Below are 16432 nucleotides of genomic sequence, written 5' to 3' on the forward strand. Positions count from 1 at the left end.
GAGGCACAGGCAAGCCTCTGATGGTGGCTGCCCAGTCACTCAGGGCCTGCCCAAGGGACGACCAAAAAGACTAAACAAGCAGGCTGCGTGGGGTGACCAGGCTGGCTGGGGGGGGGTTAGTGACAGATGACCAAACGATTAAACAAGCAGGCTGTGTGGGGTGACCAGGCCTGCTGGGGTGGTTAGTGAGGGATGACCAAATGACTGAACAAGTAGGCTGCGTGAGGTCATTAGGCTGTTGCGGGGGGGGGGGGGGGGCAATTGGGGGTGACCAGGGCAGCAAGGGGGACAGTTGGGGGCAACCACACTGGCGGGGGGGGGAAGTTGGGGGTGACCAGGCTGGTAAGGGGGGACAGTTGGGGGAAGTCAGGCTGGCGGGGGGGGGGGGGGCAATTAGGGGCAACCACATCGGCGCGGGGGGGGGGGGCAGGGGAGAGGGGCCCAATTAGGGGTGACCAGGTTGCTTGGTGGGGACAGTTAGGCACGCCCAGGTTGGCAGGGAGGAGGCATTTGGGGGAGACCTGTCCAGCAGTGAGGGGCAGTTAGGGGTGACCAGGCAGGCAGGCAGGTGAGTGATTAGGAGCCAGCGGTCCAGGATTGTGAGAGGGATGTCCAATTGCCAATCTAGACCAGCATTCGGACATCCCCCAAGGGGTCCTGGATTGGAGAGGTGCTGAGATCGAGCTTAAGTCAGTAGGTGGACATCCCTGAGAGGTCCCGACCTGCGATATACACAGGCTGGACTGAGGCCCCTCCCCTCCCCCAAGTGCACGTATTTCATGCCCTGGGCCTCTATTTATTTCACAATGTTGCTATAAGGCTTAAGTGAGATAATGTGGAAAGCTGTTAGCATAATACCTTGTACAATAGTTAGAAAGTATGTTTATTCCCTATCTGATACCCTCTTCCTATCATTTGAGTAAACACTTCATATGAAATACCAGTCTGCATAAATAGAATCATTCCAGTATTACCATTTCACCTATTTTTTAAAAAATATATTTTTATTGATTTTAGAGAGGAAGGGAGAGGGATAGAGAGATAGAAATATCAATGAGAGAGAATCATTGATTGGCTGCCTCTTGCACATCCCCTACTGGGGATCGAGTCCACAACTAAGGCATGTGCCCTTGGCCGGAATCGAACCTGGGAACCTTCAGTCTGCAGGATGATGCTCTGTCTACTGGCTAGGGCTCCACCTTTTAAAAATAAATATTTTTATTGATTTCAGAGAGGGAGAGAGATAGAAACATCAATGATGAGAGAGAATCATTGATCTGCCACATTGGGGATCAAGCCTGCAACCTGGGCATGTGCCCTGACTGGAAATCGAATCATGACCTCCTGGTTCATAGGTTGATGCTTACCACTGAGTCATGCCACTCGGACTCACCTATTTTTTGAGTAAAAGTTATACCTGAATTTCTGTTGCATTTAAACATATTTATTGAGTAATTCATGTCCAGCTCATAGTACCTTATTTAACTTGTAAAAAATACTTTTGATTGAAATATAACATATTAAGAGTTTTGCTTTTAAATCAAGGGCAAATGTTTTTCCCCTCTGGAATGAGACTATTAAGATTTCCTTTTTTTTTTCCTTTGTGAATTCTCACTTGATGATATTTTTTCCATTGAATTTTGAAAGAGTAGAGAGAAGGAAGGAGGGAGGGAGGGAGGGAGGGAGGAAGGGAGGGAGAGAGGGAAGGAGGGAGGGAGGGAGGGAGGGAGGGAGGGAGGGAGAGAGAGAGAGAGAGAGAGAGAGAGAGAGAGAGAGAGAGAGAGACAGAGAAAGTGAAGCATCAATGTGAGAGAGACAGGTTGATTGGTTGCCTTCCGCAGGCACCCCAACTGGAGCCGGGAAACGAATCTGCAACCCAAGTACATGCCCTTGACCAGGAATCAAATGTGTGACCTTTAGGTGAGACACTCTACCACTAAGCACATGGGCCAGACTCCATGTTTTTTTAAAAAATTCACATTTATAGAAACAAAAATAGCACAATGAAATTTTGTACTCTAACCATAGTAATAATCATATATATGAAATTAACTTTAGTAAATTTCTATGATATAATTTGATAATCCATCAGATTTTTTAGGTTTCCCAATAGTGTCTTTATAGCATTTCCTCAACCGATTTAGAATCATGCATACCATTTTTCTTTATTTTCCTTTTATATCCTTGAATGATTCCTCAGCCTTTTATGACTTGATATATATATATATATTTTTTTTTTTTCAGAATGCTCCTCAATTTGTTCCTCTGTTATTTTCATAAATTTGTTCAGGATGTATATTTTGGGGCAGGAATAGTATGTAAGAGATCTATATAAAAGATGGTATGACCTTTCCAGTGCATCACTTATATTATGCCAGTTTGTTCTCTTATTAATGTTAACTTAAGTAATGTGGTTAAGGTGGTGCCCACCAAGCTTATTTTCTCTAAAGTTATCCTTTTCACCTTTGTCATTAATAAGTAATGTGGGGAGATATATTAAAATAGTGTAAACGTTATTTTTCCCAGTAAACTTTGATCAAATGTTTTTTTACATCCTTTATTATGCTTGCCTCAATCAGTTGCTACCAAGAAGATTATTAAAATTTTGGTAATTTCTGGTATTTTAATTTGAATGTTCCTGAGTTTTTTTTTGTTTTTTTTTTTTTAATCTAATAGTTATAATTATGAAATACTTTTGCTGTGAACCTGCTTATGTCATGGGTTTATCGTTTATGTGATTTTTAGATTCATATACTGGACAGACTGGGGAGAAGTACCAAAGATAGAGCGTGCTGGAATGGATGGTTCAAGTCGCTTCGTTATAATAAACACTGAAATTTACTGGCCAAATGGATTGACTTTGGATTATGAGGAACGAAAGCTTTACTGGGCAGATGCAAAACTTAATTTCATTCACAAATCAAATCTGGATGGAACAAATCGGTAAGATTGCCTTATAAATTTACTTTTAACCTTTAATTAAACACCATGTCTTAATATAGTCATTAAATTATAAAGCCTAACTTTATTAAGAAGAAATTAGTGTATTTTTTGCTAAGTGTCAAAGAGGAAGAAATAATGTACTTTCAGTTTGTTCTCAAAAGGTAACTGTATTTTTCATCTGTTGGTAGCATTTAAAATTTATGAACTATATTTTCTCCTCCTTTACTCTGAGGTAATTTTCTTCTCCAGTAGTTCTTCTCTCCAAGAGTGTTTGGAAATGGACGGGGAATTTTGATTAACATGAGGCCTGGGAGTGCTACTAGCACTGTAGCTCCCAGGGGGCATGCTAAACATTTTGCAATGTTCTGGACACTCAATAGAACAAAGATTCATCCTATACTGAATTACCCATAGGCCCCCTAGGAACTGCATATAGAAGCTCATTTAGTAAATCTCCACATTGGACAGTGGTAAATAAACTTTTTCTATAAAGGGCTAGTTAGTAAATATTTTAGGCTTTGTGGGTTATGTATGACTTCTGTTGCAACTATTTACCTCTGCTGTTGTGGTGTGAAGGCAGCTAGAACTGCTTCATTACTTGCTACAGTCCTGAGGGACTTGTGATGTAAGTCTTGCTGACTTTCAGAGGCAGGCTGTCCTGGGCCTCATCACTTGGGCAGCATGGACAAAAGCTGGGGCATTAGACATGTGTACAAGCTGAATCTGTGGAGATACTAGAGGTTTGGAGTAAGGTAGGATGGAGCTTGTGTCTGCCAGCTTCTTTGGTTTACCAGAAGAATTATAAGTCATCCTTTAGCTATCTGCTAAAATAGAAGCCTGAGCATTAGACAGCAGCTTTTAAAATAGGCAAATAGACTTCTTTCAGGAATGACTTGAGAGATGGATGATTCTGACAGCTCTGTCTGTACTCATCCCTGCTGGGAAAGATTTCTTTTGTAAGCCTCATGGTAAGGTAATAAAAAACAGAAACCTATTAAAATTCTAATGGTATTCTTCACAGAAATAGAACAAACAACCTTAAATTTTGTATGGAACCACAAAATACCCTGACTAGTCAAAGCAATCTTGATAAAGAAGAACAAAGTTGGGGCACCATACTTCATAATTCCAAAGTATATTTCAAAGCTATTATTGTCAAACATTATGCTCTTGATATAAAACAGATAGATGAAACAAAATAGAGAGTCCAGAAATAACCACATGCATATATGCTCAATTTTAATTTATAAAAAGTAAGCCAAGGATATACAATAGAGAAAGAATAGTTTCTTCAATACATGTTTGGAAAATTGGACAGCCACATGCAAAAGAATGAAACTGGACCCAAAACTCAAATGGGTTAAATACTTAAATTTAAGGCCTGAAATCCTAAAACTTTTAGAAGAAAACAGGGAAAGAGCTTCTTGAATTGACAATAATTTTTTTGGATTTGACATCAAAAGCAAGGCAATGAAAATAAAAATAAACAACTGGGACGACATCAGATTAAAAAACTTTAGCACAGCAAAGGTAACCAACAAAATGAAAAGGCAACCTGTAGAATGGGAGAAAATATTTTTAAATTGTATATTTGATAAGATGCTAACATCCAAAATATATAAAGAATTCATTCAACTCAATAGTAAGAAATACAAACTATGGCCTAGACCGGTTTGGCTCAATGGATAGAGTGTCGGCTTGGGGACTGAAGGGTCCTGGGTTCGATTCCAGTCAAGGGCATGTACCTTGGTTGCGGGCATATCCCCAGTAGGGGGTGTGCAGGAGGCAGCTGATCGATGACTCTCTCTCATCGATGTTTCTAACTCTCTATTTCCCTTTCTCTCTGTTCAAAATCAATAAAATATATTAAAAAAAAAAAAAGTACAAACTATTAAAAAATGGGCAGAGGAACTAAGATTTTTTTTTTTTTCAAAGGAAGACCTATATTCAGCCAACAAGTAAGTGAAAAGGTACTTACCATCACTAATCATCAGGGAAATGCAGATCAAAACCACAATGAGTTAGCTCACATCTGTCATAATTTCCATCATCAAAAAGACAAGAGATAAACATTGGTAAGGATGTGGTGAAAGGAAAACCTTTTGCCTTTTATATTGGTACATACAGTATATAAAACAGTTTGGAGGCTCCTCAAAAAATAAAAATAAAAATATTACTACTGTATAATCCTGTAATCCCTCTTCTAGTTATATAGTCAAAGGAAGTGAGAACAGAAATTTGAGGAAATATCTGCTCTCCCATGTTCATAACAGCATTATTCACAATAGCCATTACTACATAGAAATAACAAGTGTCTGTCAGTACATGAGTGGATAAATTGTGGTATATATATACATTAATGGAATATAATTCAGCCATCAGAAGGAAGGACATGGGACTTGAGGAAATTATGTTCAGTAAAAATGAGTCAGATAGAGAAAGGCATACACTATATGGTATCAAGTATATGGAATCCCAACAGAAAAGTAAAGTCAAACTCATAGAAACAAAGAGAAGTAAACTGGTTGTCAAGGGCTAGGATGTAGGGGAAATAGAGATTGGTAAAATGGTTTAAACTTTTAGCTATAAGATGAAAATAGTCTGAGGATTTAATGGAATTAAATTTTTAATACAGGCCTGGTCATCCCTGGCTGGTGTGACTTGATTGAGCATTATCTCTTGCATTGAAGGGGTCGCTAGTTCGATTCCATGCCAGGGTACATACCAGGGTTGTGGATTTGATCCCCAGTCAGGGTACATATAGACACACCCAATCGATGTTTCTCTCTCTCCCCCTCCTTCCCTCTTCTTTCTCTAAAATCAATAAAGACATATTAACATTTTAAAAAATACATATGTACAGGGGAGGGCAAAAAAAACTATAGGTTTATAGTTATGAGTACACGAAATAGAGTTTATTCTTGTAATATTGTTTATGAGTTATTGTATTATTTATTATTATAACCTACTTTGCCCACCCTGTATAACTTTGTGATTATAATTGATTAATTGCATTATATATGCTAGTAATTGAAGTTTGTTAAGAGAGTTGAACTTAAACACCAAACAAAACAAAACAAAATTGTGAGATATGATGTTTTAGATGGGGGAATCCTTTCACAATTTGTATGTATATCTTATCACTACATACACCTCAGTATCTTTCAATTTTATTTGTGAATTATATCTCAGTAGAGCTGAAGAAAAAAATGTTATAAAGATAAAACAAACAATGGTGAACAGAGTAATGCCTTTCATAGGAAACTTTCTAGAAAGATAACAGAACAGATCAAAACCTCCATTTTAAAATGCGCTTTCAGCAGTGAAACACCAATGCTACCTGTCAAAAACCAATATATGATAAATTAAAATTAGAAAGCTCAGAAATTAGATGACAAAATCCAGGGAAGTATAAATAAAAGAAAAATCATTATGTAATTTGCAATTTTTAAAGATTGTTAATTAAGTGCTGAGTAATTTAGTTTTTAATATTATTTTTCATTTGTGTTACTTGCTTTTCTTGGCAACATCTTAGAACTCTCTATGTCTTATCATAATGAATTCCAAAAAACTTTAGTATGAAATACGTAGATATGTTTAAATTTGGACATAAAATATGATATCATTCCTGTGAATGTCATAATCACTTTAGAGAACTAAAAGCTGTTCATTTAAAAAGTGGAAGACATTGTGACATTTCTTTTAGGGTAATGAGATGGGAAAGTAATTTGATAGGGAAGAGAGAATTAAGGAAAACGAGAGGAGAAAATTGCAGTGATTGGGCTGGCAGAGTAGATACAAAGTTCTAAAATAGAAAGTTTGTTTGCTAAACTAGTAATGCTAATTGTGTATTCAGGTTTTTAAAAATTTGCCCTAAATGTGAAACATTTCATGTGCAATAACAGATGCTAATTTTTGCTTAGATACAAATTATTTTATTTCTCTCAATTTAATTTATTTTACTGGTACTCTGTTAGATATTACAGATCATCAAATAACCTCAAGGACCAAAAATTGAATTTTCTTCTTTAAAATACGTGATATTCTTAATTTATCTTCAGTTGCTTATATTCTCGCCCCCTCTGCTCCCCCCCCCCTTTTTTTTTTAACTCTCCCTGGGCTATTTATGAAACTATTATATTTGATACTATAAAAATGTCAGAGCATTTATTTTCTTTAATATTATTTTGGCTCAGAACATGTTTTGTTTATTATTCAAGAATATTTACTAATTATATCACTCTCCATGACACTCTGCAAAGTTCTGTGCCTTTAGTACCAATCAGGCAGTCTACCTTTTCTTTCATATAATATAGATTGCTTGTGAAGGTTTTAGGTCTGCTTTATCTCATGAACACATTCTGCCAGTGGCAGGACTTCCTTTTTGCTACGTGACTTGTGGAGGTTAAGAAACCATATAGCCAAAAGCCAGCTGAGATTATCTTGTGCTGGAACTAGATGGGTTTTCAGAGAAAGCTCTACCAGAACGAACGCCTTTTTAGCCTCATTCATGTACATATTCGTTTTTACTTTCAGTTATTGAAACCGTAAGAAGTGATGGGAAGAAACAGGCTTACATTCTTGGTTCTTCCACATCAAGAAGAGAAAAAACCTATTGCTTATTTAAAACTACTTCCCAGTGCCAACCGTAAACCCTAGGACTTTTCTTTTTGCCAACCTTTCTCCTCTAATGAGATGAATTATGTGGAAGGATGGAAGATGTGAACCCAGAGATGGGAATAGACAGCAGTGCTAATATTTGGGCCTTCTCTGTCTGGTAGCTTCCAGTGAACCTGAGGCCTGCTACCGAATTAGGAATCATTCTGAAGTACTCGGTTTGGGGGTTTTGGACATTATGAAAATATATTTAAATTTATTATGTGACTTATTTTTTACAAGTGTATTTGACCTTAAAATACTAAATATACCAGTTACTAATGTGGATTTTTTTTCCAGTAGATGGAGTTACACATATGTTGATATATTGGGTCGGCAGCTAAGTAATTGCGGATTTTTTAAAGAAAATCAAAGACAATTTTTTCATGGAACTAAATAACTTTATTCTTTAATGTATTGCCCATTTTGATCAATGACCTTTTGCCATCTTTCAGGCAGCATCATAATCCCACGTTCAAAAAACTTCTGTTTTTTATTAGCAAAAAACTGAATCAGGTACGATTTGACATCATCATCATTATTGAAATTTTTACCATTCAAGGAGTTTTGTAAAGATCGAAACAAAAAGTAATCAGATGGTGCAAGGTCAGGACTATATGGTGGATGTGGCAAAACATCCCAACCAAGCTCCATTAATTTTTTCCGAGTGACCAAAGATGTGTGTGGCCTTGCATTGTCATGATGGAATACAACACCTTTTCTATTTGTCAATTCGAGCCACTTTTCTTCAACTGCATTGTTTAATTTTGTTAGTTGTTCAATGTAGACATCAGAATTGATCGTTCGGTTGGGTGGTAAGAGTTCAAAGTAGACAATTCCTTTGTAATCCCACCAAACTGATAACAAAACCTTCTTTTGATGAATCTCAGCTTTTGATGTTGTTTGAGTTGGTTCACCTGGCCTGCTCCACGATCTTTTCCACTTGATATTGTTGTAAACAACCCATTTTTCATCGCCAGTTATCAGTCGTTTTAAAAATGGATCATTTTCATTACGTTTCTTTAGCAAATCGCAGCTGCTAATGCGTTGCGTTAACTGTGATTCTTTCAGTTCGTGAGGAACCCATGTATCGAGTTTTTGAACATAGCCAAGTTGTTTTAAGTGATTTTCAATGCATGTATGTGATACATGAAGCTTCTCTGCAATCTCACGTGTTGTACTGTGACAGTCCGAATTGATTATTGCTTTGATTAGGGCGTCATCAACTTCAACTGGACGACCAGAGCGTCTTTCATCTTTGAGTGAAAAATCACCAGAACGAAATTTGGCAAACCAATTTTGACACTGCCGTTCTTTTAAGGCTTCGTCACCATAAACAGCACATAACTTTTTATGAGCTTGTGATGCGTTTTTCCCTTGCGGAAATAAAAAAGCAAAATATGACGAAAATGTTCCTTTTGATTTTCCATTTTTCAACGAACGCCAAACAAAAACTACAAAACAGATCAAAAAACTTTTTTTACTGATTAACAGCTGAATAGCCAACTATCAAATACAAAATGTGTTTTACATTTGTACTACGTCTGCAAACCTAAAAATTCAACTGAAGCCATATGTGTGTGAAACCCGCAATTACTTAGTTGCCGACCCAATATATGTGATTTGATATTTATGCTATCTTGTATTGACAGCAAGCTTCAAAACTTCATATGTCAAATTTGCTGAAGGTGTTAACATCATAGATATTTTTATGCTTAAAAATGTCAAATTTGTGACCAAAAAAAAAGAGCATTTGCGGGAAGTTTTCATTATTTTGAAGAAAAAGTTAACGTATACTTGAGGAAGCTTATGGTGAACATGCTACACCTCAAGATACTTGTGAAACTGGCTTAAACGCTTTAAAAGTGATGATTTCTATGTGAAAGACAAAGAACATCCAGGTCAACTGAAAAAGTTTGAAGACCAACAATTACAAAGCATTATTGGATGAAGATGTGTGTCAAACTTAAAAACAACTTATAGAAAGATTTAAGTTGCTCAGTAAACAATTTCCAATTGTTTACAAACATTGGGAAAGATTTTAAAGGAGAAAAACGGGTGCCACATAAACTGAATGAAAGACAAATGGAAATCCGAAAAGTCGTCAGTAAAATGTTGCTTCAATGACACAAAAGAAAGTTTTTTGTTTGTTTTTTTTTTTTTTTTTTTTTTTTGCATCCAATTGTGATTGGTGATGAAAGTGGATTTATTTTGAGAATCTCAATTACACAGAATCATGGGTTGATCCAGGTCAACCATCAACATCAATTGCAAGGCCAAATCGCTTCAGAAAAAAGACAACGCTCTATGTTTGGTGCGATCAGGAAGGCATGGTGTAGTATGAGCTTCTAAAACCATTAATACTGATTACTAGTGACAACAAATAATCAATTTGAACCAGCTTTGATTGCGAAACGACCAGAATGTGCCAGAAGACATGGCAAAGTAATTTTGCTTCATGATAACACACCATCACACACTTCAAAACCAGATACAGACACATTAAAAGATCTTGCCTGGGAAGTGTTAACCCACTGCCATATTCACCAGACCTTGCTTCTTCAGATTACCACTGTTCTGATTGATGGCACAAGCACTTTCTGAGCAGCACTTCAAAATGTACAAAGAAGTGGAAAATTGGGTCTCTGAATAGTTTGCCTCAAAACAAAAAAAGTTCTCTTGGTATGGTATCCACAAATTACCTGAAAGATGGGGAAATGTGTAGCTAGCAATGGACATTACTGTGAATAAAGCACTTTTGATGTTTCTCTTGAAATTATTGTGTTTTCTTTGATTTTAAAATCCGCATTATTAACTGGTACACCTAGTATGTGTTACTTAGGATTTGTATGTGTTAATAATGTGGATTACAAAACCATTTAATGTGAGAGATGAAATTCTGGTAAAATAATAAAATTTAGAAGTATATGAGTTTTTCTCTTTTTGTTAATAGGCAGGCAGTGGTTAAAGGTTCCCTTCCTCATCCTTTTGCCTTGACGTTATTTGAGGACACGTTGTACTGGACTGACTGGAATACACACTCCATTTTGGCTTGCAACAAGTACACTGGCGAGGGTCTGCGTGAAATCCATTCTAACATCTTCTCTCCCATGGATATACATGCTTTCAGCCAACAGAGGCAGCCAAATGGTAAGTGATTTTGATTTTTAAATTGCAAGTTGGAATAGCTTTGAAGCGCTGTGATGTCTGGCGTTCTTGAGAAGCAGGAGGACATGGTAGCAGGGAGAATTAAACAATAGGAAAAACATCAAAATATAATTCAGGTTAAACAACAGCCTATACCATTTGTAGGTTGATACCTGTCACTACAGATGGCCTTAGCCCCTTGTTTGGGTTTAGAGTTAAGTACTTCAGGTTGCTGAATAAAATACCTACAGAAACTTTTCAGTGCACACTCCCACCCCTTTTTATCTTCATTTTGCTTTTGTTTTTTGGTCAACCTTTCCCTGGTTTGGGCTGGAACTGCTTACAAGAATTACTTACAAAGGGGAATAGAATTAGATTTAAAAGGAATTTGAGAATGTTAAATGTTTGGCAGTTGTGTGTAAATAAATATTTGGCATGTGTCTGATTGTATTCCCTAGCCAAAAATGAAGAGATTTTAGATTATACATTGCTTTGTATTAGCTCCTTCCATTTAGGGGGACATAGTTAAATGTTGAATTTGTTGTATTGGAATCTTGTGATTATGAGTCCATAGAAATTTTTTAAATGCATGTGTTGTTCTTTTGAAAATAGGAATATGTTTAATCACTTGTATGAATTTCTTATTCTCATGATTAGCCTTCAGGAAAGAATTTCCATGTTGTGTTTTTTTTTAATGGCACTATTGGTTCTTTGTGTTTTTACTAATTTTAGAATTTGCATTTACCTATGATATTACTTTCCTTAATCTTTCATATTTTGTTGGCTTCTATCTTACTGATTTTTTCTATGAATATTATTTAAATCTATTTTTTCATAGATTCTACAAAATTCCCTTTTTTAATCCAGATGTGTATCTTTTCTATGTTAATATTTCCAAAGTTTTTTTTTTTTTTTTTTTGTGTGTGTGTGTGTGTGTGTGTGTGTGTGTGTGTGTGTGTGTTTTAACATTGGAATTACTCTTCTTGGTTATCAGTCCCCTCTGCCAATCTGATCTCATTCTCTGTGCTCATTCAACTTTAGTTCTTATTAATCAACAGAAACCTTAATCTCCAGTTAGACTATTCACCTTATTTTCTCTCCCAATTACAGCCTCCATGCTTTTATTTTCATGGTTTCACCGCGCTTGAAATGTCTTCTTTCCTATAACTTCAAGGCTCCTATCATGTCCTACATCCTCCATGAAGCTTTTTTTTTGTTTTTTTAATCTCTAATGATTTATTTCCCATTTGACTGTATACTTACTTACACAGTCTATAATGTGCAAGATAGGCTTTAGTTTCATGGTTTTATATTGTTTTCTAGTTTGTTAATTTTGGCTTACTGACTAGATTGTAAGCTCATTTAGGGTAGGGGGCCTCCTGCTTTATTTCTGTGTATTCCCCTTGGATACTGAATGCTAAACAACTTCTCGCTGATTAACTCCCCTTCCTTGCAGATGTTCTAGAAGTCAAGCACCTGGATGGCATTTGGTAATAATTTGGTTTATCAGAGTTGTTCATGTTATGGTTGTTAACCTTTGTGTACCTAGAGTGAGAGAGGTCATCTATAATCATGGTATTAATCAGTGTGATTTATATTTGACAGCTACAAATCCATGTGGAATTGATAATGGTGGTTGTTCCCACTTGTGTTTGATGTCTCCAGTCAAGCCTTTTTACCAGTGTGCTTGCCCAACTGGGGTCAAACTCCTGGAGAATGGAAAAACTTGCAAAGATGGTAAGAATATGGTCCCCAGGAAGGAAACATTTTTAATAGCAGTTGGAATTCTTTATGGTTTGTTTTATTTCTCTATAATAAGCTCTGTATAGTAGAGTGCTTCAGGAGACTTGTCACTTAATCTTAGCTTCATAATTGGTTAAATAATAGGAGTGCTTTGTGTTTTTCGGCCTCTTGCAAACTATTTTAAAAATTATTTTAGCATTTTTAACATGCTGTTTTTGAAAAACAATTAGGTGCTATTTCTTTTCTCTATCAGCTCTATGGTCACTTATGTTACAATTGATTCCTATGGAAATGAGTATTCATAAAAAGTACATTTTTAACAGTAGGTAACACTTGTACATAAGGAACCTCTATGCAAGAAAGATATGTTTATTAAACGTTTAACTGTAAAGACTGTCATGGGGTAGATAATATTTTCTGGAAAAGAATTGAATGATATTTTTTAATTGCCTTTTAATAACAAATGCTTTCAGAAGAAGAAAAAGTTGCATATTTCATTGTTTAAAGTAACTTCTCTTTATACATAGCAACTACACTGCCTCTTATTCTTACTTTCTTTATTCTCTATAGCAGTGATTTTCAACCAGTGTGCTGCAAGAATTTTTTAAACATGCAGTACGTAACTATTTAGTCAGGGCAGTGACCTCTTTTCCCTTAGATTGTCAAATTAAAAAATGACAACAGCCAACACAACAGTAGCCGTTCAGTGTGAATGAGTCCAAATTATATTTTTTGGTTAGATTGGCAAAAAATACATTTTTTGGTGTGCCGCAGAATTTTAGTAATTAATTTATGTGTGCCATGATATGAAAAAAGTTAAAAATTGCTGCTCTATAGAGGGAGGGCAAGTTGGAGAGGTATACTGATCAGAACCGTGGTTGGCAAACTGCGGCTCTCGAGCCACATGCGGCTGGCTCTTTGGCCCCTTGAGTGTAGCTCTTACACAAAATACCACAGCCTGGGCAATTCTATTTTGAAGAAGTGGCTTTAGAAGAAGTTTAAGTTTAAAAAATTTGGCTCTCAAAAGAAATTTCAATTGTTGTACTGTTGATATTTGGCTCTGTTGACTATTGAGTTTGCCGACCACTTAGGGGACTTTTGGTTTGGGAGAAAACCAGTTCTCTTTTTCTTCTTATTCTTCAATCTTACCCCTATGGATTACCATCTGGTTCTCTAGTCACCAGCAAGACCTGGTAAGAAAATTGTTATTTTTAGCAGTGGCTTCTTTATCTAACTCTGAAAAGCAGAAGCCTTTATTTTCAGAGTGAGTTAGAGAGTTCCTGGCAGGGGGATCAGGGAGTCAGAGAGATGGAATTGAGCCAGTGAACAGGATATTTGTCATGACTTGGCATTGATAAATTATCCTCATAGTCAAAGGTGAAGCTGGCTGACTCTTGTCAGACGGTTTCCATGGCAAACAGTAATTTGGTTTCAATTTAAAACAAAAGGTTTTTGTAATGTTGCTTTTTTGTCTAAAAATATGTAGCCTGACTTTAAAACAGGATTTATTTTAGCAATAGTGGTCTGTCTACTCCTTCAAAGTGTACATGTTTAACAAATATTTTGAAATTCAGATATATATTTGACCTGTAGTAGCCTTAAGTTAACTATTCTGTTTTGATCACCTTGCTTAAAATTAACAGCTTCACTTTCTTTGACTTCTTTGTTTACAAAGTTTTGGGCTGACTCTTTTTGATAGAGCAAAGGCAGTACATTTTGCAGTTATTCTTACTTGATGCCTGCTATGGCATTTAAGATAGTTCATTTATAATTAATTCTACATTCAAAAAGCTGATGTCGAGAGCTTTACTCTTGTTACTTTAATGCCAGTATTTTCCTTTGCACTTACTGCTTTGGTTAGGAATCTTTTTTCACTCTTTTGGATGTCAATTTTCTTACTGTCTTTATAGTTGACTTTTTGCTAGTGATTTACTTGAACAATTACAAATATTCTCTGTCTCTGCTGTGTTTTTATTTAATACTAATTTGAGTTTAAAACATTTCATAAATTGGATTTAAAACTCAGTGAAATAAAAAATTGAAAGTATTTCTAATGGTGATAATAATAATAATAAGATATTAATATTTATTGAGTACTTTTATGTCCAGTACATTCCTGAGTGCTCACATCAACCCTGTGAGATACAGACATAGTGGCTAGGCTTAGTGAGATTGGATGTTTTGACTAAGTTTGTATAGCTACTTGAATTCAGTTCTAGCAGACCCACAACTCTAACTTTTAACCACTGTTACATTTATCTGATTCCCTTTATCTACTGTTTCTATTTCCTTCAGCCAGGCATTATCTTATAGTTATCTTTGTCCACAGCTTTACTGAGATCTAATTTACATACCATAAAATTTAGCCATTTCAGGTGTACAAGTCAATGATTTTTAGTAAATTTACAGAATTGTGCAACCATCACAATCCAATTTTAGAACATTCTCATCAATCACAAAAAGACCTTGTTCTAGATTTCCTTACCTTTTTAAAAGCATTAATTTATATATATTAAATTTTAGAACATTCTCATCAATCACAAAAAGACCTTGTTCTTTATTTCCTTACCTTTTTAAAAGCATTAATATATATATATATATATATATATATATATATATATATATATATATATCCCCCCATTTATTTATTGCTTTCAGAGTAGAAGGGAGAGGGAGAGATAGAAACATCAATGATGAGAGAGAATCATTGATTGGCTGCCTCCTGCATGCCCCACAATGGGGATCAAGTCAACAACCTAGGCATATGTCCTGACCGCGAATGAAACTATGACCTCCTGGTTCATAGGTCAACCTTCACCACTGAGCCACACCAGCATGGCAAAAGCATACTTTTTGAACAAAGGATCTATATCCTATCTCCTTCCTCCTTTAATATTCAGCTACTTAGCTTCTTAGACACTACTTACTTAGCATTATACCATTAAGTAGTTCCCCCCCGCCCAAGGGGCTGCATATAATGAATAAAACCAAAGTTCAGTCATTAAAGAGCTTCACCTCATAGTCAAGCTATTTCTATTTCACTGCATTACTTTTCATTTTCCCTTAAATAGATTCTAGTATCCTTTTATACTATGTGTCAATTCCTAAAGGAATTCTGCATTCTTTATTTAGAGTTGCTAAATTTTGCTTGTGGGTTTTAATTTTATTTTTTCCTTCTCATTTAATTCTACTTTGTTCCAGGTGCCACTGAATTATTGCTTTTAGCCCGAAGGACAGACTTGAGACGCATTTCTTTGGACACACCAGACTTCACAGACATTGTTCTACAGTTAGAAGATATCCGTCATGCCATTGCTATAGATTATGATCCTGTGGAAGGCTATATCTACTGGACTGATGATGAAGTGAGGGCCATACGCCGCTCATTCATAGATGGATCTGGTAGTCAGTTTGTGGTCACTGCTCAGATTGCACATCCTGATGGTATTGCTGTTGACTGGGTTGCCCGAAATCTTTATTGGACAGACACTGGCACTGATCGGATAGAAGTAACAAGGCTCAATGGGACCATGAGGAAGATACTGATTTCGGAGGACTTAGAGGAACCCCGGGCTATTGTGTTAGATCCCATGGTTGGGTAAGAAGTTCTGCTAATAGAACATTTTTGTTTTCTATAGGTCCCTAAATATATTGGGGGAAAAAAATTTGATATATGGTTTCTAATAAATGGCTTTCCATTTTTAGAATATAGTGATTTTAATAAAATATCAAGTTAAAGAATTGCTACTAGTTTTTTCCCTTAAATGTTTTGAATACTTTTTCTTTCTAAATTAAGTCCATGCCTGCTGACTTAGGGTGTTGGCTGCAGATTTTGTCGAGGTTGCATCATGACCTTAAAAATGTGAAAAGAAATAGTTTTCAGAACTCTTTTTCTTCCCCTAGAAGATTTAATTTCATTTCATTTTCAGTACTTGTAGAATTA

At 36.0% G+C, this 16432-nt stretch overlaps 1 protein-coding gene across 2 annotated transcripts in view; it reads left to right on the forward strand.

Annotated features, from left to right (window-relative positions):
* Positions 1 to 16432, forward strand: part of LRP6 (LDL receptor related protein 6) — a 116502-nt gene that overhangs the window by 41747 nt on the left and 58323 nt on the right. For both annotated transcript variants that reach the window (XM_084877631.1, XM_084877632.1), the window contains exons 3-6: positions 2746 to 2943; positions 10553 to 10749; positions 12352 to 12483; positions 15691 to 16087. In XM_084877631.1, the coding sequence (XP_084733757.1) occupies positions 2746 to 2943; positions 10553 to 10749; positions 12352 to 12483; positions 15691 to 16087 (924 nt within the window). The remainder of the gene's footprint in view (positions 1 to 2745; positions 2944 to 10552; positions 10750 to 12351; positions 12484 to 15690; positions 16088 to 16432) is intronic.

Source organism: Pipistrellus hanaki (assembly GCF_964339955.1).
Source record: "Pipistrellus hanaki genome assembly, chromosome: 3".
NCBI lineage: Eukaryota > Metazoa > Chordata > Mammalia > Chiroptera > Vespertilionidae > Pipistrellus > Pipistrellus hanaki.